At 47.3% G+C, this 23,740-nt stretch overlaps 2 protein-coding genes across 3 annotated transcripts in view; both read left to right on the forward strand.

The window, feature by feature from the left end:
- TENT2 (terminal nucleotidyltransferase 2) overlaps positions 1-9,692 on the forward strand; it is a 47,472-nt gene extending 37,780 nt beyond the window's left edge. For both annotated transcript variants that reach the window (XM_004586238.3, XM_058656286.1), the window contains 4 exons: positions 3,312-3,448; positions 4,852-4,943; positions 6,978-7,057; positions 8,320-9,692. In XM_004586238.3, coding sequence (XP_004586295.2) covers positions 3,312-3,448; positions 4,852-4,943; positions 6,978-7,057; positions 8,320-8,394 — 384 coding nt within the window. In that variant the 3' untranslated portion in view covers positions 8,395-9,692. The remainder of the gene's footprint in view (positions 1-3,311; positions 3,449-4,851; positions 4,944-6,977; positions 7,058-8,319) is intronic.
- Positions 9,693-11,525: 1,833 nt separating this feature from the next.
- Positions 11,526-23,740, forward strand: part of CMYA5 (cardiomyopathy associated 5) — a 55,355-nt gene continuing 43,140 nt past the window's right edge. Inside the window, exon 1 of the mRNA XM_058656186.1 lies at positions 11,526-11,896. Coding sequence (XP_058512169.1) covers positions 11,742-11,896 — 155 coding nt within the window. The 5' untranslated portion in view covers positions 11,526-11,741. The remainder of the gene's footprint in view (positions 11,897-23,740) is intronic.

Here is a 23,740-nt window from a genome sequence, read left to right on the forward strand (position 1 = left end):
TCTTTGATTTGCCTGTTCTCTCTCCAGATGGCCAGCAGCAGTAGCTGGGGCTGGAAGGGACCGTGCTGAAGCAGGAGCCAGGAGCTCTGTCAAGTCTGCCACTTGAGTAGCAGAGCCCAAGCGCTTAGGCCGTCTTCTGCTGCTTTTCCCAGGCCGTTAGCAGGGAGCTGGATCAGAAATGGAGCCTCTTTGGGATGCTGGATCCCAGACAGTGGCTTGACCTGTTAGGTCACAACTGTGGTCCCCAAAGATTGTGTGTTTAAGCACATCATTGGAGTATCTCTGCTTTGTATTGAGTGTTAATGCTGATTTTAGAACTGGAACAATTTCCCTAATATAAAATATAATTTAAGAAATTTAAAGATCAGTCTTTCACATAAATCTCTAGGCTGATGGCTGTTTGCAGTTCGACCACAGCTTGACAGGAATTTGAACATATATCATCAGTCTTCCTTTTGTTGGCGAGCTTGCTCAGCATTTATTTCTAGGGCCTGTTAATCCACAGTGCTAGAAAATTGTGCAACTGAAATTTTCTTGTTTTCTGGAAATGGGAAATGTAGACCATCATTTTTCATTTAAACACATCTTTTTTAAAAAGATTTATTTTTAGTTAGCTAGTTAGTTATTTATTTTTATTGCAAAGTCAGATATACAGAGAGAAGGAATGACGGAGAGGTAACTCTTTCATCTGATGATTCACTCCCCAAGTGACCGCAGCGGCTGATGCTGCGCCGATCCGAAGCCAGGAGCCAGGAACTTCCTCTGCTTGCAGACTGCCAAGGCTTTGGGCCATCCTCGACTGCTTTCCCAGGCCACAATCAGGGAGCTGGGTGGGAAGTAGAGCTGCCAGGATTAGAACCAGCGCCCACATGGGATTCTGGCACTTTCAAGGGAGGACTTTAGCCACTAGGCCACGGCGCCGGGCCGTAAGTACATATTTTTAAAGAACAATTGCCAAGTACAAGTGTAGCCAGTCTGGCTTATTTCCGTAAAGTGTGTATTTGTCCAAATTTCAAACTTTGAAAGTGAAGTCAGTTATTATGGTGCAGCCTCAGGAAGATGGTGAAATTTGTTAAAAGATGTTTTTGCCATTATTAGACAAAAACAGATTTTTCAGTTTTTCAAGGAATTATAATTAAATTTTTCTTAACTTGGCATTGCTGTAAGAGAAATGGAAAATTATGTATGCCAATGTCATCATACAAATATCTGGAAAATGTTTTCATAGATTAGGTCATTACCTATTTGTTTATGAGAAGCTCAAAATAAGGCATTAGTCTACAACAGTAGGGAGTGAATCAATGGATGGAAGTTCTTCCTCTCTGTGTATGATTTTTTCCAATAAAGATAATAAATCTTTTTTAAAAAAAGGAGCTGGATCTGACACAGTAGCCTAGTGACTAAGGTCCTCTGCTTGCACATGCTAGGATCCCAGATGGGCACTGGTTCATATTCCGGCTGCTCCACTTCCATCCAGATCCCTGCCTGTGGCCTGGGAAAGCAGTTGAAGACTGCCCAAAGCCTTGGAAATGTGGGAGCTGCACCACGTGGGAGACCTGGAAGAAGCTCCATGATCCTGGTTTCAGATTGGCTCAGCTCTAGCTGTTGTGGCCACTCGGGGAGAGAACCAGCGCACAGAAGAGCTTTCTCTCTGTCTCTCCTTCTCTCTGTAAATCTGCTTTTCCAATAAAAATAATAAATAAATCTTAATCTTAGCTTGTTGTACCACAGCACTGACCAAAGAATGTTATTCTAAGTCCAGTATCAGATATGAGAAGATCGTGTCAGGCAGCACCTCTGTTCTTCCTTCTGTTACAAAGGGAGGTGCCTTCCCTTCTCTCCCCACCATCTCCTTTGCTAGACAGCGTTTGTCTTAGCTCCTGCAGCCTTCACACGTAGTAAGAGAGCCCCTAATTCGGGACTGCCAGCTTCGTGAATTAGGGCTGGAGTAGAAATTTTCTTCTGAGAAAAAGGCAACTTCCTGGAAGCTAGCTTTACTGGTGGAATTCTAGTTAATGGCACAAAAGAGCAAATGTTTTTATTTTTTGCCTTTTTTTTTTTTCTTAAAGTGGCATTATCATAGAGGTGGGAGAAAGAGAGATGCTCTATTTGCCGCTCATTCCTCAGATAACCTCAGTAGCCAGAGATGGGCCAGTTTGAAGCCAGGAGTCTTCAGTTGCCTTCTGCAGGTGCAGGGGCTCAAGGAGCTCAATCATCCTCTGCTGCTTTCCCAGGCCACTGGTGGGGGGCTGGGTCAGAAGTGGAGCATCTGGGGCCCGAGCAGGTGTGCATGGGGGTGCTGGAGCCACTGAGGCTTAGCCTGCTGAGGCTTAGCAGGGACTCCCGCCCCTGCTCTTGTGTTTTCATTGATTTGTTTCAGGACTGCTCTATTGCTGTTTACTAACAGCTGGTTAAATAGGAAGCCAGAATTGTTTAATTTAGTCTTGGGCTTATTCAGATGGTATTTGTTGAATTAGTATCTGTAAACCCAAAGTTGCTTTGTTAAATGGTTGATGAGTTTAGCTTGAGTCATTTCTGCCTTAACCAGTTGCTTGCAGTTTTGAAAATGTAGAAGAGGACAGAGCACTCTTGATGGCACTGTCCAGTTTCCTTACATTATTTCTGAGTGTGGGTTTATGTTGAGAGTCTATGTCGTTCAGTTAGTGTTCTTCAAAATCAAAACTTGCTGCTAATAAAGAAAAGTGCAGATATGAAAAATGAGAAGCCTGCCACAGGCAGAGGTGGCATGTTTTCTGATGAGAGCCTTGCTTGGGCTTCATCGCCAGCGCCTGACGTCAGTGCTGCTTGAGCTGCCTGCTGCTGTGCTGACTGTCCTTCCTTTCCCTGCCGCATTTTGACAGTTCATGCTGAAAACTTCCCCGAGATACAAGTCTAGCAATGTGATTAGCGTAGTGAAAGTCTCACAATTACTGCACTCTCCTTGTGGGAGCTCTGTCTGTGTCTTTGGGAGGAGCTGATGTGGCAGTTACCATTGTGCTCGGTGCAGCTCGTACAGAGGTAATGAGGGAGAGATTGGCCTGTGCACCTGCAGGCCACTGGGATCTTGGTGTGTATGAGTTCTTACTGGCGTACTAGGGAATCTTGCCACCAGGGCATTTGTTTGGTTAGCTCAGTGATACGTTAAGATCAGCATGTTTTTCAGTTACATTCTAGGGTACTACTAATGCTGGTGAAATCTCAGGTCTCCAAAATGCCAGTATGAACAAGTATCACGTCTTCAGAGAGCCTAGATGACTGTCAAGTGTCTTCATGTGAGTTTTGAATGACTATGCCTGTGTTCTCTTTAACAGGAATCTTTTAGTCCTGCCATCCAGCTCCACCTTGTACATCAAGCCCCATGTAATGTTCCTCCTTACCTCTCAAAAAATGAATCAAATCTTGGAGACCTCTTGCTGGGTTTTCTTAAATATTATGCTACAGAATTTGAGTAAGTAGAACTTGGGATTTATTTGTTTTTATAGAAGTGAATGCTGCACACTGTGCCAGTTACAGTGCTAGAAACTTGCCCAGAAAGAGTGCTTTATAAAACTGTATCGAAGAGTGCAGTGCTAGAAACTAAATTAATTTCATACTTGTAGCTAATAATGACGATAAGGTACTGAACTTCAGTGAGCTCATTGGGTGTTTGGCTGCCCCCAGCCACAGAGAGACCTGTGTGGCCCTGTGTGTGGATCCCACATGGAAGCTGTGCTTTGGAGCAGCTGTTTTGTAGGAATTCCAAAGACAAACTTGGGGAAAAAATGAATGCTTACTATTTGAGTAAACGTGCTAATGTGATATACAAATCAATTCCCTGCTTTTTTCTTTGAGAGTGATATATGCAGGAATCAGAGTATATCATCAAGCTGGCCAAAATTGAAAGTTCTCTTGGGAGTTCTGAATTCAGAATATAGGGGTGTAGTTAAGGGTTGTTCATAGCTTTGCTGAAAAGTTTGGGATGCTGGCACTTGCAGGTGGAGGATTAGCCTGTTGAGCCACCATGTCAGCCCTCTGGGTTACTTTTGATTGGAACAAATTTTTGCTTATATATTTTAATTTTTATTTTTATTTTTCTTGTGTATTTTTAAAAATACCATTTATTTACATAAGGGGAACAGATTTCATATGTTTCTTATGTGCAATTTTTTAAACTTATTTTTGTTTGAAAGGCAGATTTTTACAGAAAGAGGGCATACAGGTCTTGCGTCCACTGATTCACTCCCCAAATGGGTACAGTGGCTGATCAGCTGAGCCAGTCCAAAGCCAGAGGAGCCTCCTCTAAACTCCCCACACAGGGACGGGGCCCGAGAATAGGAGCCGTCTTCTGCCAAATTCAACAGGAGAGTGGGGCACCAGGGACAGGAACCGGCTCACATGTGGGATGCCAGCGCTGCGGCCAAGTCTGCCATGACACTGTGCCACCTCATTTTTGTGTGTTTATTGTGGAATAGGAATTCTATTTCTAAAAAGCCATGATGGTTTTCCTAGGCTGAGTAGCGTCCCTTTCGGAGGCCGAAGCCCCACGTCTTCCTGCGCTCGCTGACCCAGAGGAGAAGGCTTGTATGCTGGAGAAAAGGGGCACCGGCTCTTCTCCAGACTTTCTTGTGTATAAAACTCTTAGTACATAAAGCTTTCAAATTTTTTGTACCAATAGAAGGTTATATATATTTTCCATTTGGGGAGAATATAAACGAAGTAAGTATTATAAAGTGAACTGTTAGAAGGTAGATGTCATGAAGAAAAGAGAGTTGGGGCAAGTGTGTGTGTGTCCGAGTTAGCCTTACCATTGATGGAATAAAAATAATGAGAAATTATGGAAACGTGACATAACGAATGTCTTTCCTCTTGTAGCTGGAACAGTCAGATGATTTCAGTTCGTGAAGCCAAAGCCATTCCGAGGCCTGACGGCATTGAGTGGAGAAACAAATACATCTGTGTGGAAGGTAGAGCCTTCCTCCGGGCATCCCCCAGCAGCCCCGTGTTGCGGGTTGTGCCTTTCAGTGTTAAATTTTTAAGTGAAGGATCATCTAAAATTCTTTGGGTCTGATAAACAAGCATGAATTTAGGGAGTTGATATTCCTAATAGGAAGAGGTCTCACTTGTGACCAGGAATTCGGAGTCTCCCATGTGGAGAAGCTGCGTTTCTGCATTTCTCATACTTGTCATTGATTGAAACCTAAACTCATGGTTTACAGGTGGAAGGAAGGATCATCTTTATGGGATGATTTAATATTCAGAAAATGTAATTTTCTATCCTGTGAAAAACACACTAGCTTCATACAGACAATACTTGGGTTTTAAAAATTAAATGAATTGAAGTTACACTTAGTGGATTTTTGAGACATTCCTACCGTCTGAAATCAGTGGGTATTGACTTTGAGAGACACAGTTGTTCTTGTCAAAGGAAGGGTTAAGATTCGGCATTGAAAGAAAACATTAGTTTTAGCCTGTTGGATTATGTGCAACAGCTTAAGAGTTTGTGACTATGAAATTCAATGGTTTGATATCTTGTTTGCTAATTCTGTAGTGCGTGTATATTTTAGTTGATATGTTTTGAATATTAACAGGATTATAGATTGCTGTGCATGATACCATCAGGAACAGGGGCCGGCAGTGTGGCACGGCAGGTTGAGTCCCCGCCCTTGCAGCACGGGACCAGAATGAGTGTTCCAGTTCTAGCCAGCTTCCTGCTGGTGCTCCTGAGAAGGCCTTGGAAACTGGCCCAAGTACTTGCAAGTTCTCTCCCTGGCTTTCTGTTTCTCTTTCAAATTTAAAAAAAAAAACAAAAAAACCAAAAAACTTTTTAAAAATAGCCATTTTAGACAGTGAACACTAAAGGGAATTTTTCTTAATCTGTGTTCATTTTTAATGTGCTGCCGGCATTATTATTCCAGTCATTCTGTCACTGTTGCCTTCAGACAGACACACCCACACACCCACCCACCCCGACACGTCTTCTCACTGTCACCTGTGATTCCCGTGTCCCCTTGTTTGGTTTTCATCTTGCAGTGCACAGTGAGCAGGAGGGTGTGTGGACATGGAGCCACGTCCATGTGACACCACTCCCTATGTTTACTTGTTTGGTTTTCGTCTTGCAGTGCACAGTGAGCAGGAGGGTGTGTGGACATGGAGCCACGTCCATGTGACACCACTCCCTGTGTTTACTTGTGTTCCCTGCTTCCTGTTGTCCTGCTCCCTCCAAAGCAGGCACTCCCGCTACAACTCCTCGCACTGTCCTTCATGTTCTCTCAAATTGATGCTCTACTTGGAGGGGCGAGTGACTTTCTCCTGCTGTTTAAATGCAAATTAAATTTAAAACTACCTGTCAGTGAAACTTGACATTAGCCACCACTCTTTAATATAATACTTTTAAAAAGATTTAAATGTTTATCTTATTTATTTGAAGGAGTTACAGTGAGAGGGGAGACAGATGGAGAGAAACAAAGAAATAGTCAGTCTCAAGTGGCTGTAACAGCTGTACTGGACCAAAGCTCAAGTTAGGAGCCAGAAGCTTCATCCATCTCCTGCATGAATGACGAGCCCAAGTTGGACCATCTCCTGCCACTGTCCCAGCTGTATTAGCAAGGAGCTGAAATTGGAACAGCTATTTATGCCAGCATTGCAGGCAACAGCTTGATTTCGTTGTGCCAAATGCTAGCCCCTCTTTTTGAGGACTTTCCATTCTTGCAGTTAATTTTTATTTTCTTACTGGTGGATCCTTGACCTCCTATGATTCTTCAAATGTTATAGCTCCTTTTAGGATTTAGACAATCTGTCTATGCCAATGACTTAGTCATCTTGCCACTTGAATTCGCTCCACCTTACTAGACAGTTCATAGTCATGTTAAACTTTTCTATATGTATAAGTCAAATAAAAGTTATCAGGCTTAACCATATGAGGTTACTCTTTTTGCAGGCTGAAGAAGTGCCACAAAGTGGTAATTTCATAACTATTTAACAATTTCTTCCCATTGCAGAACCTTTTGATGGAACAAATACAGCGAGAGCTGTGCATGAAAAGCAGAAGTTTGACATGATCAAGGATCAATTCTTAAAGGTATCAGTGTGTCAGAGTGGCTCCAGAAGTGGTAGGGCACAGTAGGCAGCCGTTGCTGGTGCATAGAGGCACGTATTGCTTGAGTAAGGGATGCTTTTCCAGAGACTGGCTGCTTTCCTTCAGATAGCTTTTGCTTACTTGGTAGGCTTACTTCTCCCACCAAAAAATGCATAAAATCAAATGGACTCTTTGCCTCCATAAATGATTAGGGAATTTATTTCAGCTTTAGAAGCTGATGACTTAACTTCTGCCTTTTCTTCCCTGTACCTTAAATTTACAAGGAATTAGAGGCCAGTTTATTTTTATATTCTGAAATGTTAAAACTGTATACGTGTGTGCGCGTGTGCACAGAGCCAGTGTCTGCATCAGTGTATCGCCACATACAGTGTCCACCTTCAGGCGTGCCACAGTCCAGGGTAGAGCCAACGACAGGTGCAGATGAGTCCCAGGAGAGAAGGCTCCAAGGACTGTGAAGACCACTGTAGAGCTTTTCATCCTCTAGATGTACAGGTGGACAGTTTCATTGATACCTAAAAGATAGGCTTCTCAATTGGTCAACTAGAATAGAATATTTACGCTGTATAGTTTCTTTCATTTTAAGCCAAAACCCAAGTAGGAATATTTTTTGTGTAACGTTAAATTAACTCGGAGCATTCTGTGTTGCTGTTCTTACTGATAAGTAAGCAGGTGTGTTCCATTGTCCAATCCCTCCAGTCTGTTGAATGGCTTAAGTGGCAATGAAATGACAGCGATTCTCAGCACCAAGTAGAGAGCCAGGTTTTTAGTTTGTGAACAAAAATTTGTTTCTTTTATTTTTTTGGTATAAATTCCATTCATTTTTTTTCTAAAGCATAGCTAATGTGCTTTATTATAAATTTCTTCCCTCCTTCATAAATGTTTTGAATTGGAAAAGTTAGTAAAAGATACAAAATGGTCAATCAAGTAATTGAAGATTTCTCCCTTAGTCTTTGAAATCCAGATATTTGTTTTATCTGTGAGTTGCATCTGTTTGTACCTCCTGTGTGCCCATTTGTTCATTAGAGAATTGAATCTACAGCAGTACAGTTTTACAATAGCATTTTCCCCCGGGGACAAAAAAAAAAATCCTTGTGCTAACCAAAAGCTTGGGAAATAACCAACAAAGAAGAAAAAATCATCCACAGTTTTCCACCTGGAGGGGAACTGCTGTAACTGTTTTTTTCAAGTCTCCTGGTTTTTTTCTGCATCTCTTGGATTGTAAGAATCCCTTCTGTCTCTTCCAGTCATGGCACAGATTGAAAAACAAGAGAGACTTGAACAGCATCCTCCCCCTGAGACACACTGTCCTGAAGAGATGACCGGCCTCTTGTTGCTGTCACCACGGGCAGTGAAGAGCTGGGGTCCTCCCCGCGCCTCATGGACCTCCATCATGGCTCCTTCGTGCTTGTGCTTTTCATTCTCATGTTTTATTTTTTAAAGGACATACTTAAATAAAGATTGCATATTTTATTATGACATTTCCTAATAAAACCCTTTGATTTAAAATCTATTTTTGAAAATGTTTACATTGATGATGATTAATATTATGGCATGGATATTCAGAAGACCAGATAAAATATATTTTGGGAAATGACCTGAACAGATTACAATTTTTGATGTAACCTCAGTTTGTTGTACCACATGCTAGTACTGACAGGAAGTGTGGACCTTTGGAGAAGGTTCAGTTGGTAAGTGCTGAAGTCTAACAACCTCCAGGAAATAGCTTGTCCGAATCTGTTCTGGTAAAGTAAGGACTCGAGTCTGTGAGCTCAGTTACTTGAAGCAGAATGGAATCTTTCCTTCAAAGATCATGAAACCCTGGGCTTGACTTGCTGGCATGGGCTGAGGCTTCGTGCGTCCCCTATTACTGTTTTGTTAGTATTTCACACGTGTCGGATGTGCCCACTCGCAAGGTGGCTTTCAGTTCAGTGCTGAGACAGCGGGCGCTGCAGTTCGGTGAGCACTCACGCCTACAGCAGCCAGAGCATCGGCTCCAGATAGACGTTTGACAAGATGAGTTCTCCCGTGCTTTGTGGCAGTGCAGTGTGCACTTCTCCACTTCCCATTGTCCTGCTCCTGGTTCCCTTTTCCCTGCGACATGAACAACAAAATAAAGATCAAAATGAAGGTTATATCCTGTTTGTAGTCTCAGATTTTGTTTTCTGTGTACAATTATAGGATTGTAATCTAAACTGGAATTTTTAGGCAGTAAGCCACTACAAAATGTTTTAGATAAAACATAGCAAAATTATTATCAATTGAGAACTTAATGTTTGTTATAAAATACCTTTTTTAGTATTACTTTTCCATAAGAAGGAAGTAGTGGTGACTGTTAAAAAAAAAAAAGCTACAGTGTTTATTAAGGTGGTTTTTGATTTGTGTAAATATCTGTAAATTTAAATGTAAAAAGTAATCTTGAAACCAGTTTTAACTTTTTTCAAAAGGACTGTGTACAACTTTTAGACCTACTGTAGCACACTTTGTACCTCTGATGTATTTTTTGAAGACCAAATGCTAAAATTTTGCTTTTCTCTTGACTTGTAAAAGGTGCATATTTTCATTTTCTTTTAAGTTTAAATTTTTGTATGATAAGTGGAATAAAGTTTATATATGGAAATTGTTGTGTTTTTTTCTGTGCAGTTCTTTTGAGATGAGATGGGAAACTGGTTATCTTGAAGTAAGCTCAATCCAGTTATTGTGTTTGATTCAATATTTAAATCTAAATAGCTTTAATTAAAAAGTAAAAATACTTAAATAATATCGTTTGATGATTTGAATAGCACGAAGAATCTTGGTCTCAAGTTCTCTTGTGGTTAAGCCACATGAGCATCCTTGATGCTTCATTTCTCTGGAATTGTTAGGGAAGAATTTCTACAAAGGTGAATTTTTTTTTAAGGCTGCTGATATATAGCAATTTTAATATATTTAAGCTTTTTATGTTAATTATTTTTCTTGGAAATTTGTTTAAAATTTATGATGCACTGTGCAACTTTTCTTACCAGACTCTAGTGAAAGTAGATCTGGTGGTGCCTGGGTAGTCTGTAAGCAGTCCTGGGTCTGTCCGGTAACCCTGTGGACTCTCAGGGGTGGTGACAGTGGGGGTGCATGGCTCCACAGCAGAGCCTCGGGAGTTACTCAGCACGGACCCCTCCCATGCTCCTGGTTTCCCAGTCTTGAGGGGTCTCACCTTTGTCACTGCTTTCTAAAAACTTACTGGAACAGATAGATCATGAGGTAAGCAAGCTTAAACCCAGGACTAAGTGGACTGAAGCCCAAGATTTTGCTTCTTATCACAGACTAAGTTGAGGGGTGGGCTGTTAGGCATAAGAGAATTTAAAAACCAGTTGTCATAATTTTCAGTCTTAGATTTCCATTTTCGCTGTTGAGCTTTCTGTATTATTCATGTGTTCCTAAGCCAAACATGTACAGTCTTGAGAAGCCCCAACCCGTAAGGACTGCGGGCCTCAAACCCCTGGCCCTGCTCCCCGATCCAGAGTCCACTAAGGCAAATGCTCCGAAGCAGTGTTGCTGCCTCTGTGGGAGTCCTAGGTTGAGTTTCAGCTTTTGGCTTTAGCGTCTTGTGCCCTCAGCAGTTTGGGGCATTTGGGAAGTGAACCACCAATTGAGGATTTCTGTCTCTGGCTTTCACGTAAGTAAATAACAAAACGTGTGGCGTGCACTGAAATTCTGGATTTTGGGTTGGTTTGCGTCAAGACACTCGCAAATCTTGTAGACTTAAGTTTGTAAGATTTTGAATTAAGTGCAAGGAATATAGAAGGGCTGCTATTAAACTCTGAGTATACATGCTTATTTGGGTTAATGAGTGTTGGCCCAAAGCCATTCTCTTGAAGCAAGGAAGCATCTTTCTACCTCAGCTTGTGGATACAATCCAGTCTGGTCCTGTGATTTGGCTGGGGGTGCCCTTTAAAACCTTGATACCGTGCTAGGTATGTGGCTAGTTGAAGGTTTGTGGAGTTTGGGGATGAGGTACCTGGTGATCCTGAAAGCTGACAGGAAGCAGGTGAACAAAAGTGGAGGAACCTCAGGCGGGATGAGCGGCACGAGGGAAAGCGTGGTGGAGTGACGATTCTGGACGATTCTGGGCCCTCAGACTTTTCAGTCAAGGAGCAGACAGGTGGGGCGGCGCGGGCAGGGAGCAATGGGGGCACGTTGTGGGCTGAGCGGAGGAGGGGGAGTTTAAACGCTAGCTTCCCAAGGGCCAAGGGAAGGTGGGAGCCGTTGGACCGTGTCAGAAGTCAGCCTCGGGCTGCAGTGAAGACGCCTCCTCCAGGTGTGAGGCGAGCGCTGCACTCGGGTTCCCCTGAGGGAGAGGACGCCCGGCTGGCTGACTGGCGGACAGAAGCGGCCCTTGCGCGAGGCGGGTGCGAGGGGGCGCACCCCGGGACCGCGGCAGTGCCGCCTCAGCTGCCTCAGTTTCTTTCCCGGCTGCGAGGGCGCGCGATGTTGCTCCCCGCCGGGGTGCTTGGGGACGCGCTCGGCCGGGCCAAACTTTGAGACAACTTCTATTTAAAGTCGCTTGCTCCCCGCCCCCCTCACGCCAGGAACCCGAGCCGCCGGCCGGGCCGGGCCGGGCAGAGGGCACGGCAGGCGCGGCGCGGGCGGCTCCGACTCCGACTCCGGCTCCGGCCCGGCCCGGGAAGGCGCGATGGCGACCAGCGACAGCACCTATGCCGACGACGGCGTCCTCGGCTCCGACGGGGACGAGGAGGCGGCCCGCGAGCTGGCGAGCGAGGAGGAAGAGGAGCTGGAAGACGAGGAGGACGGGACGGCGGCGGAGTCGGACGAGGAGCCGGGCGCCAGGTAGCAGGCGCGGCCGGGGGACGGGGGGTGCCCGCTCGGCGAGCTCCGGGGAGTCCTTCGCGCGTGGGCGCCCGGGAAGGAGTAGTGCGGCCGTCCCTGCGCCCCGGACACGCGCTCGGGGTCCCGCCCAAGTGCTCAGGGGGGCTGGGCGCTGGCGTCCGCCCCCTGGGGCAGCCCTGCGGGAGCCTGCCCCTTATGCTCAAGGCCAAGGGGACTTTGGTATGGCACAGAGGCCCTCGACTTTTTGCGTGGGGGAATGCCTGAGTTTGCGTAACGCCCATTCTTGAAAAGCTGTTTCGGTTTTGGGCCCTAGTCACCAGTGGGAAAGTCGTGCTCCTCTGGCAGCCCCTGCCCTGCCCCTCGCCGCCACCTCCGAGCAGACCCTGGAAGGAGCACACCAGGAAGCCTCGCTCCCTTCCTGGGCTCTCTCCCCTCTTCACCGGCCTGGGGTTGTTTCTCTTCCCTGGGTCTGTATCCATCCAGGAAGTGTCCTCCTTGCCCTCCCTATCTCAGGAGAAAAGGAGGGACCCGCACCAGATAAAAATCGCTGCTCTCTGTGGGAACAGCTAGGGAGCAATCTGGCTGCTCCGTGCGTTCAGCAGGGTGAGGAAGGAACAGACGTTATTGGGGAAGCCAGAAGAGAGTGAGCGGAAGTGGAACTGCCCTGATGGACTGCGGCCGAGGCCACGGCGGCCACCGCGGATGGAAGGTGCATAAAGCAAAAGCAGAGAAGGCACCTGCAGGATCTGGCAGTGTGCAGGGGACGTGGGGTTCCAGGGCATCCTGAGAAGGGGACATAGGTCAGTCCCAGCCTTTGCAGCCTTCTCTCCAGGTGGATTTTGGAATCCTCTTATGCTCACCTTCTCACCTCCCTCCACCCCACACACACAAAAATAATAATTACCCTCAAGAGAACTCCAAAAACTCATTTACACTGAAACGTGAATGACTGACAGCTCAAAGTATTGCACCACATTACCCTCAGACAAAGTAGCAATCAGTTTGGGTGGGCGCTGTGGTGGATGTCAGGGAAGGAGGCCTGAGTGACAAGGGACAGAGGCAGGAAGGGGGTCAAAGAGGGCAGGGACCACGGAGTCTTGACTTGATGCTGATCAGGATTTGAGAACAGATTGTGTTGTTAACAAGCTGGTCTGTGACCCACTGTTACCCTCACGCTCCTGTGTCATGGTCTCTGTTGGCGCTGGGAAGGAGCTGCTGAGGGCTCAGGCCACAGTGCAGGCAGTGGAGAGGAGCTGGCAGCTGGGCCTGACCAGGGCCAGGTTGGCTGGAAGGTGTCCCGGTGGACCTGGGAGTCCCAGAGCTGGGCGTGCTGCCAGGGTGCGGACTTGCTGGTGATGATGGTTGAGTCTCCTCAAGGCAGCTGCCCAGAGCCACTTGGATTTCCATCAGGTCATTTTCGGGTCATACAAAATTAGCTGAAACTTTAGCCTGCTGTAGATTCACCAAGTTACAGAGTCAGCCTGAGCCCTCCCAAGTGATTTCAAAGTGAGCCGGGGGTTCAGGTGCTGGCCAGCCGTGCCCTGAAGCCTCAGGTGTTGCAGTGCCTTGATCCTGAGTGTGCTGAGCAGTGGGAGGGAGCAGGGCTCTCTTCCCATCCCCCTACAGGTGGCTGCTCCCAGCACAGGGCTCAGTGCTTGCACGGGAGCTCGTGTTCCTACCGTACTCCCTCTCACCCCTAGCCACACTTGTCAGGAGGTGGTGGCATGGTGGATGAGGAGAGGGGCCCTTCTCTGAAAGAGCCGAAGCCTGCCCAACCTGGAACATTCCCTACGACCTTCTGCCTGGAGCAGACTCTTCCTTACTGTCTTGGGCACAGTAGCATGGCACAGCTTAGCTTCTGCTTGGAGAAGCTGTCAGAGGGAAAGGAAGGACCCCATCACTTTTAGTGACAATGGGGACATCCATCACCTGGGTCCGAAATGTTCTCAGCGGCTGCATCGCGACATGCCGACAGCCTGCACAACAGTCGCCCGGGGCCTGGCCACACCACAGCTGCCATCCAAGATCCCACACGGTACAGGAGTCAGGCTGAATGTGTTCAGTGTTTTTCACCATGTGATTCAGTTATCAACCACGAAACACAAGAGGTCGTCGGGGAAAGTTAGTGAGCAGTAAGAAGTCACCTTTGGGATGAGCAGAGGTTCATGGTGGCTGCTCTCTGTGATGGGACCGTGGCAGGAAAAATGCTGCGTGTGTATCTGAACTTTGCAGTTTTTGTGTAGGAGAACATAGCATGTTTTATGATCAGGAAAACAAACACCTTAATTTCCAAACGTTTGAAACAAAAAGTAATGTGATGGTAACGCTTTTCTTTACATGTCCACATATAATAGAGTCAGTCGTCTGTGGCTCTGTGGGCTGAGGGAAAACCCTGCAATCATGACGTGCCCCAACGGTGCCCTCTGTTGGGTCAGAGCGCTTGCTGTTGGGATGCCGTCCAGTGCTGCAGCTCTGACCTGCAGCCTCAGAGGCGTGGGTGTGAAGCCCGTTGGCCTGTGTGTCACGGGTCACTCCTCTGTAGAATGGTAGCTACTGCAGCACAGTGTTACAGGTGAAAATAGCATGAACGTGTTGCCTGGCTGTCAGCCTCTTTCCTGGGCAGTTCTTGCACTCCCTCAGCTCAGCCCTCCCTTGCAGCAGGGGCTGCCTCCTGTCCATCCTTCACTAGCCATTGCAGAGGTCACTTCTCATTGGAAGTCGCTGTGGCTGGGTCTTTTTACCAAGGTCTCAGCATTGCTGGACTGCCTGCTGCTGCCATGGACCACATAAGGTGCTGGGCTGCACAGACGCCTAAGGGTGCATCCTTGCCCTCCGGGTTCAAATTCCAAGGGGAGCAGCAGGCAGGCCTGAGTGTGAGATTAAGGAAAAAAAACAAAGCTGTGTTGAGCCCTATGGATGTGGGAGAAGGTTCGAGAACCACCCTACCTGGAGGGGCTGGGAAAGGTTTTACTGTGGGAGCAGGTTTTGTGTCACAGCAAAATGCAGTTTCCGAATGTGCACAGGGTTTTCTGTGTTGCTCAAACTTCACTCAAGGCCATTTGTGAATGGTGGCTGTGTGAACCCACCAGAGGTTTTGGTCCGCCTCTTTCCAACCAGTGCCACAGACTCAGAAACGGACGTCATGGTCCGGTTAGCTCCCAGACCCCAGTGTCTTGGCTCAGGCTGATGTTCATTTGTTCCTTCCACCAACCGATACTTGTTGCACTGCTCGCTATGTGCCCAACACTTCTTTGGCACAAGGTGAGGGGCTGTGAATGCAGGCCCTGACCTCCGGAAGTAGACAGATTGATACATCGGCTGTGGAACAGTTGGGTGGGCAGTGATGAGAAGACACGTGCCGTGTTGTTTGAGGAGGTGACAGCTGAGCAGCAGCTGGAGGAATCCATGTTCTAGGCAAAGGTGGCAGGTGCAAGGGCACCAAGGCAGAAGTGTGTGGCTGACAGGAGGCAGGTGGTGGCAGAGTGGGCAGAGAGGCCACTGAGCAAGTTGGTAGCAGGCCAGCAGGACTGAGAATTTTACTGAGTCAAACTCAAAAGCCTTGTTCCGTCTGCTGTACCACAGGGGAGTTAAACAACAACGGACAGGTGATGACTGTGGTGTTCCTGTTGGTGACAGACATGTCCCTGCCTGTGCTTTGGGGTCTCGTGTTTGTTGAGTGGCTGCCATGCACTGGGCACTACGCTGAGTGTTTTAGACTTGTGGCAGCCCCCAGGCCAGGAAAGGCAAGCCGATGTCCTGCTGGCATGGTGGGTCTTGGCGTAGACTCGCAATGCCCACTCTTTCTGCTGTTCCCACACAGAAACTCTGCTGCTGTTTTCTTTCAGATCATTCTCCTTGGCCAATTTTAATGTCTCCATTTTAGCATAGAGGATTTTCGTTGCAACAGGACCCAAAGCTCAAGTATCAATTGAACTTCACCAGTGCCCACATGGACCAGGCTATCTAAGCTGACAGAGTAAAGTGGCTGGCGACCTTCATGCTGAACCAGCGCAGACGAACCTCTGGCAGGTGAAGGGGTCTGTGAAGGGCTGCTGTGGTCAGCACAGAGCACTCTGCCTCCTCGTGGCTATTTTTATGAGGTCAGCCAGTGCTGTGGTCACCTGGGTGTTTGCACAAGTGTGTTATTTGAGCCAGCCCCCTTCTGAGGTCAGTGGAAAGAGCTGGGAAGGGAGGGCACAGTGCAGGATGCCAAGGCTGAGTGGGGAGGGAGATAAAGCCAGGGCACTTGGAGCCAGATACTCCAGAGCTATTTAAGTGCTGGCTGTGTGGATGTTACATGCCCTTGGTAAGCCTTTGCTACAGCAGGAGCCACGGTTATTGCTTGTCCTTTAAAACAGCGAATTTGAAATTTAGGACGCACTGATGATAAAATTCAACAGATTTTTGTATACGTGACCTGGATGTTCTGAACACAGCCATTCAGAAGTTAGAAACAAATCCTTTGTCATGCCAAGAAAATTTAGGGGAAAAAAAAGAAAAGAGAAAACTTGGAGAACAAGGTTTAGTCAGATAAGAGATGGCATGTATTTTGCTCATGAAAATTATCCTTTGTTTATAAAAACCATCTTTGAATCAATTCAGCTTTATCTGATAGGAGTACAGGGTAAGCTACATAATACAATTTTTTTTAAAGATCTATTTATTTTTATTGCAAAGTCAGATATGCAAAGAGGAGGAGAGACAGAGAAGAAGGTCTTCCATCCAATGGTTCACTCCTGAAGCGACCGCAATGGCTGGAGCTGAGCCAATCCAAAGCCAGGAGCCAGGAGTCTCTTCCGGGTCTCCCACGTGGGTGCAGGGTCGCAAGGTTTTGGTTTGTCCTCAGCTGCTTTCCCAGGCCACAAGCAGGGAGCTGGATAGGAAGCGGGGCTGCTGGGATTAGAACCGGAGCCCATATGGGATCCTGGTGCTTTCAAGGTGAGGACTTTAACTGCTACGCTATCGCGCTAGGCCCTATATATGTAATTTTAGCTTTTCTGGTGGCCATGTTTAAAAAAAATAAAAAGAAACAAGTGGCATTAATTTTAATCATCCAATTGTTTAGCCTAAACCCAAAGTACTGCCGTTTCAGCATGTAATCCATGTAAACGTTACCAATGAGATATTCTACATTATCTTGTACTGTCTTTGACATTTGACATGTATTTGACAGTTTGCACATTGCCGTTCACCTTTTCCAACCACACCTCTATTCTTCCATAGCTAAGGGTTACCATATTGGACAATACAGGTCTAGTAATACCTAGAAAGCTGTTGGTTCCATTGGAATTCACAGAGCAGCTCTATTGGTAATGAGTTCCACTGCCAGGCCCTGAGCTGGTGCCAGAGACATGAAGATGAACAGTGGCATGGCTGTTGCTCCGAGGAGCTTGCCAACACAGAGGTTATTGACAGGCCATGGGAAGGGACCCTCCTACAGTGGGAATGGGCACTGTGAGTGCTGCTGTAGCTGGGCAGACCCAGGCTCCAGGCTCCGTCGCCGCTCAGAAGGAGCTCCCGTTCCTGGTTCTAGCTCTGGCACTGCTCATGGCTGCTCTAAGGATTTTTTGTTTTCTTTTGTTTTACATCATCCAGAACCATGCTGCAGTTTCCAGGGTTGCAATGGTTTGCTCGTTGAACACGTGAAGGGTATTGATGACAACACAATGCATGCGTGAGTGAGTGCCTGACCCTCTGACTGCTAAGGAAGCCATTTCAGCTGTCATGTTAGATCAGGTAGGCTTTTGCTGGTTGTTGGCATTGGCTGGGGGCTGACAATGCCCAGAGACTCTGGAAATACAGTAGCCCAGAAGGGACGGTGATAAGTACGGAAGGATTGTTCAATTACAGAGTCTGCAAACCCATTCCGGCCTTGGGTGACAAGTCAGGAAGCTTCCCTGGAGACTGGCCCTGGAGCCAGGTCATGGATAGGAGTGTCAGATTAGGCCTTGCTTTGGGTCCAGAGAAAAGCCATCCGCTAAGACAACCAGAGCAGACAGCTCTAGAATTCCACCCCAATCTGGTAAAGTCCACACTACGTGGGAGGCTTAACTGCTGCTGCCGTCAGGCGGCCAAACGCTGGGTGCCCAAGTCCTGGCTCTGAGCTGTGACCTGAGGAAAACCTACATGTGTGCCGGAAGTTTGCAGCCACTGCTGTATACCATCAGTGCAGGCGGTTTGTATTTGTCAACTTTAGAACAAACCTGCACCTTCAACAAGCTGCCAACCCTTGGAATTGGGGCAGATGTTGTGGTGCAGCCGGATTAGCTACCTCCTGTGGTGCTAGCAGCCTGTAGGAGTGCTGGTTTGATTCCTAGCTGCTCCTCTTCTCATCCAGTTCCCTGTTAGTGTGCCTAGGAAAACAGTGGAAGTTAGCCCAGTTGGGCCCCTACTACCCATGTGGGAGACCCGGATGGACTTCCAGGTTCCTGGCTGAAACCTGCTGCAGTTCTAGCCATGACAACCATTTGGGAAGTGAGCCAGTGGATGGACGATCGGTCTGTCTCTCCAGCTCTCCAGCTCTCTGTATCTCAAATAAATAAAAATAGCTCAGTAAGGTAAATATTTTTAAAATAGGTGAAGTTCCTTATCTTTAGGGTTGAGCTCTGGGGAGGGCAGGCAGAGCTGTCATGGCTTCCTTGTGTCCCCTGGGATTCGTGTACCAATGGGGGCCTTGAGTGTCATCTCCCTGAGCTGCTTATTCCTGATGAGTGACCTGAGACTTGGCGGAGGCAGGGTGAGCAGCTCTTTCTAGAGACCCACTGAATCTGTTCTGGGTGCCACCACTTGTGATTCCGAGATATTTTCATGAGAAGAAGAAATGGAGGTCTAACAGCATGGAGTAGTTGGCTTACTTTCACACAGTCTCCTCACAAGCCCCCTACCCTTGGCCTAACGGAGCGGCCGGCGCTGGAGTGCTCCCTTGGCCTAACGGAGCGGCCGGCGCTGGAGTGCTCCCCTGGCTCAGTGCTTGCCTCAAGAGTTTATCTGTCCATATGTAGTGTGATACTGTGCACTTGTCTAATCTTTAGCTAACTGATGTTTTGAGCATTTACTCCCTTTAAGTTATGCTTTCAGTCTCCTTTGAACATTTTCCCAGCCCTGCACCTGGGAAAGCTGACATGAGCTAACACCTTAGCTGTATTAGGTTTCTGCGTGTGTACCAAGAGGAGTACATCTCAGGTTTAAAAATAGACAGGCAGGCCAGTGCGAGCCCTTTTCAGAAGGTCAAAGATAGCATCCCCAAAATAACTCTCCTGCCTGCACTACGGGATCTTGGGGAAAGCTTTCAGCAAGTGCTCACCCTGATGGCAGCATGGTCAGGCTCGCTCCTTAAAAGGCAGAGCTGTGTGAACCTGGAGGGGGGAGCTCTGTAGCCATTTTTAGATGAGGACTCAGAGAACGAGGCATTGGTCTTTGATTTCTGAGGCTTCTAAGAAGGGCTTAGAGAAATTTTGTTGGGCTGGTACTGTGGTGTTTCAGTCTAACGCTCCGCCTGCAGTGCCAGTATCCCTTAAAGGTGCAGGTTCGAGTTCCAGCTGCTCGTTTTGATCCAGCTCCCTGCCTATGGCCTGGGAAAACAGTAGAGGATGGCCCAAGTCCTGAGGCCCTGCACCCACGTGGGAAACCCTAGAAAAAGCTCCTGGCTCCTGGCTCTAGCCTAGAACAGCCCCAGCTATTGTAGTCATTTGGGGAGTGAACCTGTGGTTCGAAGACTTTTACTTTGTCTCTCTTTTTCTTCCTGTAATACTGCCTTTCAAACAAATAAAAAATGAATCTTAAAAATTTAAAAAAGAGAGAGAGAGAAGTTCATCTTCAGCCAGCTCCGTGTTGGCTCAAGGGAATGGAAAGTTCTGGAGCCCGTCTTCACTCTGCTGCTCCTGTACTGGGGCAGGAGTGCCCTTTAGCTTCCCCAGTGGCGTTCAGGGCCTCCTGAGCTGATTCCTGGTCACCTCTCTTTGCTCTCGGCCTTCTTTAAGGTCATGCTGGCTTCCTGCAGGCAGTCCTCTGGGCTTGCTGTTTTTTTCTCCTTGGGAAGTTCACTCCACACACTCACCCTTCAGCTTTCTGTGCAAATGTGTTTTCTGAGGGTTCTTTCTCAAGTACCCTGCTTGCAGGCTTGGGTCACCGCCTTTTGCCTGATTTGCCTTTCCTCCTGCCCTTGGTGCCAGTCACAGCCAGAAGCTGTAGTCTGTGTCACCCTGGACACACCATGGATGCCCAGCTTCTGTCTCTCTTGCTGAGAAATCTGCCAACAGTGAGTTTCTCTTCTTCCTGACACGTCTTGCAGTGTCCTGTGTCTCCCTTTTGACCTTGGCCACTGTCGGGGTCTGGAGCTCCCACTGTAACAGGGGTCCTGCTCAGAAACAGTGCACTTTTTTTTCTTTCACCATCTGGAGTCTTGTGGACACTGGTGTCCTCAGTCCTGGAACCCAAGGCTGACTGGCTGTCCTCCCTCCCCACCCGCACACATCCCCACTGCAGATGCTTTCTGCTCCATTGCACTGTGAGTCCACACTTAAAGGGAGGCGTGTGCTGCCCTGGCTCCCATCCACGTGCTGCTGACCAGGTGGTCCTGTTCTATCTCAGCTGGACCTCAGGGGTCAGAGTGCCCTGTTTCCTTTGCATCTCCCTGGACCTTGCTAAGAACGGGACATGGCCATCCTCCTGGAGCACACTGCTGAGAGATACTGGTGCTGCCACCTGCCTTACAGGTGTGTGTAAGTGAGAGTGTGAACAGGCTGTAGCATTGTATGTTCCAGCTGAGAGTGAGACCTGGGTGTGTGTCATCCCCGCCAGGCCACCTCCTCAAGCAGTCCCCAGCACCTGCTCCTCACCCATGCATAGGTAACTGGATTTTGGCTTTACGTGAAAACTAGAATGAGTGCCAAGCTGGCCTGCACCTGTGTCCCTGCTGCCTTCTCTCTTTTTGCCTTGGTTTGAGTTGTCAGAGTGTGTGAACATGTTCTGAGTATACTTCAGGGCCACATTAAGACATATGGGTCCTAAAGCCTTACTTGACACCTGTCAGCTGAGAGCCAGAGTGGGCCCAGGGACATTGTACCTGCAGCCACGGCATCAGGTGGGTGGAGCAATGGACTTCATGCAGGGTTCTGGCTGGCAGGAGGATTTCATTTTACACTTGTGTGCTGATCAAGCATGTAGCTTGTCCTTGGGATACATGCATGAGTGAGTTAACACTCACAGATTCCAACTGAATAAAGAATGGGTGGTAGGGAGAGTAATTAGAAGTGCATCTGTTTTCCTTGGTTACACAAGGTCATCATTGTTCAATGGGATGTCTTCTGCCTTAATCACATCGTTATTAGTTAAAGTGGCTTTTTAGATCTTCAGCGTTCGGGCTGCGCAGCGTTAACACTGGGAGGAAAGCAGGCAAGAGCGAGCATGTGGCCAGTTTGTTACAAGCCATGGACATGTGCAGCCAGACAGCTGCCGGAGTGAGTGGACGCTAGCCTGCCTGTAGAATTGGAAGAGAGTTGTTTTCCCAGGCTCCCACGGTGTCTGAGTCTGTGCCTGGGGCAGTGAGGAAACACCAAGGGGCGCGGGCTAGGTGCGTCCTTCGACTTTGGTTCTCAGTGGCTTTTGTGACCTCATCTATGAGGTGTCTGTCCTCCCGTCGTCACCACTTCCCACCCACCTGTAACACCGCCTCACAGGTGATGAAGCCACACACTGGGAGTGTCGGACCACGCAGCTGGCAAGGCAGAGAGCCAGGATTGAAACCCGCGTGTGTATGTGGTGAAAAAAGCTGCTCCTCACACCAGCGTGTGCTGTCTGCATCCCCCAGCCTCACGCTGTGGGATGTGCTGAGATAATGAGAGCTGCTTTTTACTTAAGAGACCTAGTGTTAAGTGGGAGACAAGTTGCACATGCTAATTAGCATATTACCAAGTATGGTGACAGGGATCCCATGCCTGTCAAGTAGGTGCTTCACAGGGCAGTGTGCTCATCCGGGCCACATCCGTGACTCCGGGTCAGGGCGCACGTGGCACCGCCGAGAAGGAGGCCTGTGCAGACAGGGCAGGTGCAAACGTAGACCAAGGGACAGAACGCCCACTCTGTGAAACCGCCTGAGCAGCATTGCCTTGGATCTCCAGGTCGTGCCACCTGAGGAGCTACAGTGACAGAACAGACAGGCAGCAGGGTCGTCTGTGAGGGCGTCTGCTGCAGCGTCTGTTAGAGCAAGGTTCAGCAGGAGGGCGAAGTGTGCAGCCATGTTCTGGCTGCTGTGCTGTGACTTGGAAACCTGCACAACTTCAGTTCTCCGAGCGTGGTTCCTGTTCAAGCGCAGCCCAACGTCAGGTCATCCTCCGAGCAACTCCAAGACATGAATGTGTGTTCCATTTTAAAAATACGTGTTTTTTAATTTTTATTGGGAAGGCAGATTTACAGAGGGAAGGAGACAGAAAAATCTATCCACTGGTTCACCCCCCAAGTGGCCACAACGGCTGGGGCTGAGCGCAGGGAGCTGGAGGGAAAGTGGGGCAGCCAGGACACACACCCGCACCCACATGGGAACCCAACATGTGCAAGTTGAGGATTTAGCCTTTGAGCCATTGTGTCAGGCCCAATGTGTTCCATTTTTGTCCTCTCAAAAGTGTATGAAGTATGAAAATTTCATTTTTTCCCTCAGATGACATGCCGCAACTGATCTTAAAAACTGCCACAATTCCAATTTTGGTGTAGTATAAAGAATAAAATCCACAATTATCTGAAAATTACTCCACCCTTTCCCAAATACATGTCTGTGTGAGGCTATGCATGTTAAAATATACTTCCACTATCAAACTTACATGCATTTTGAGTGCCAAAGTAACTGTAAGAATTCAACTGTTTTCTGTGAAGCCAAACATTACAGATTTGCCTGAAAAGGAAACACTGTCACTTTTCTCAGCTAATGCTATTATTTCTGTGCTTCTGAGGATGAATCACTTATTGACATTGACATTACAGCTGTTAGATGAAATAATATAAGTTTCGGAATTCATGTTTTTATTGCTACTACTATAGCTACAAATCAATACAACCCACACAAATGAGAGTTTTCTGAAATCCTCACTGGTTTTTAAGAATATAAAATGTTTGGAAACCCAACCATTTGAGAATAGCTGTAGAAAGTAATGAAAATACATCTTTAAATAAACACATTACAAAACACATATATGTATGGGGAAAAACAGAAAGTCTTTCTCAGGGCAGACCAAGCGTGAACAAGCCCATTTGGCAGAGGAGGCTGTCCTCTGGCCCCGGTTTTGCTCAGGAGTCTCAGTTTGTGTGTGTGTGTTTACGTGGTTTTTTTTTTTGGTTTGTTTGTTTTTCTATATGTTTTACAGTGAAATTCATATTTGGTAATTAGGTAAAAGGTCTTTATTTTTAAAGACAGGGTCTGAACATCTTTCCCACCAGTTCAATGGAGGAATGGCAAAAAGAAGGAAGTGTCTTATATTTTAAAAAATACTTCACTGGAGCAAGTGCATACAATTTTTTTTTTTTTTTAGCTGAGTTTTTCTGTCTCTGGTTGACTAAGAGGGTAAGATGTGAAAAATTCCTGTGAGCGCTTGGAGCAGTCGGAGCTCCCCGTACTGTAGAGTTGTGTACACATGACTGGGGGTGCAGAGTGTCAAAGTCCCCTCGGTTAGGCCAGCACAGTCCTGCGTGACCGAGTGTGACCGGAGGCCCTGGGCCCTGGCTTCCACCTGTGAGATGGCCAGAGCAGGCCATCAGCAGCAATGTCTTCTAATCTCTGCATTTTCCTTTTATTTGCTTCATTTTATGCTCAGCACTTATTGATTTATTGTTTTAATATTGTTTACATAGTTGAGA

This window comes from Ochotona princeps, chromosome 28 (assembly GCF_030435755.1).
Source record: "Ochotona princeps isolate mOchPri1 chromosome 28, mOchPri1.hap1, whole genome shotgun sequence".
Classification (NCBI taxonomy): Eukaryota; Metazoa; Chordata; class Mammalia; order Lagomorpha; family Ochotonidae; genus Ochotona; species Ochotona princeps.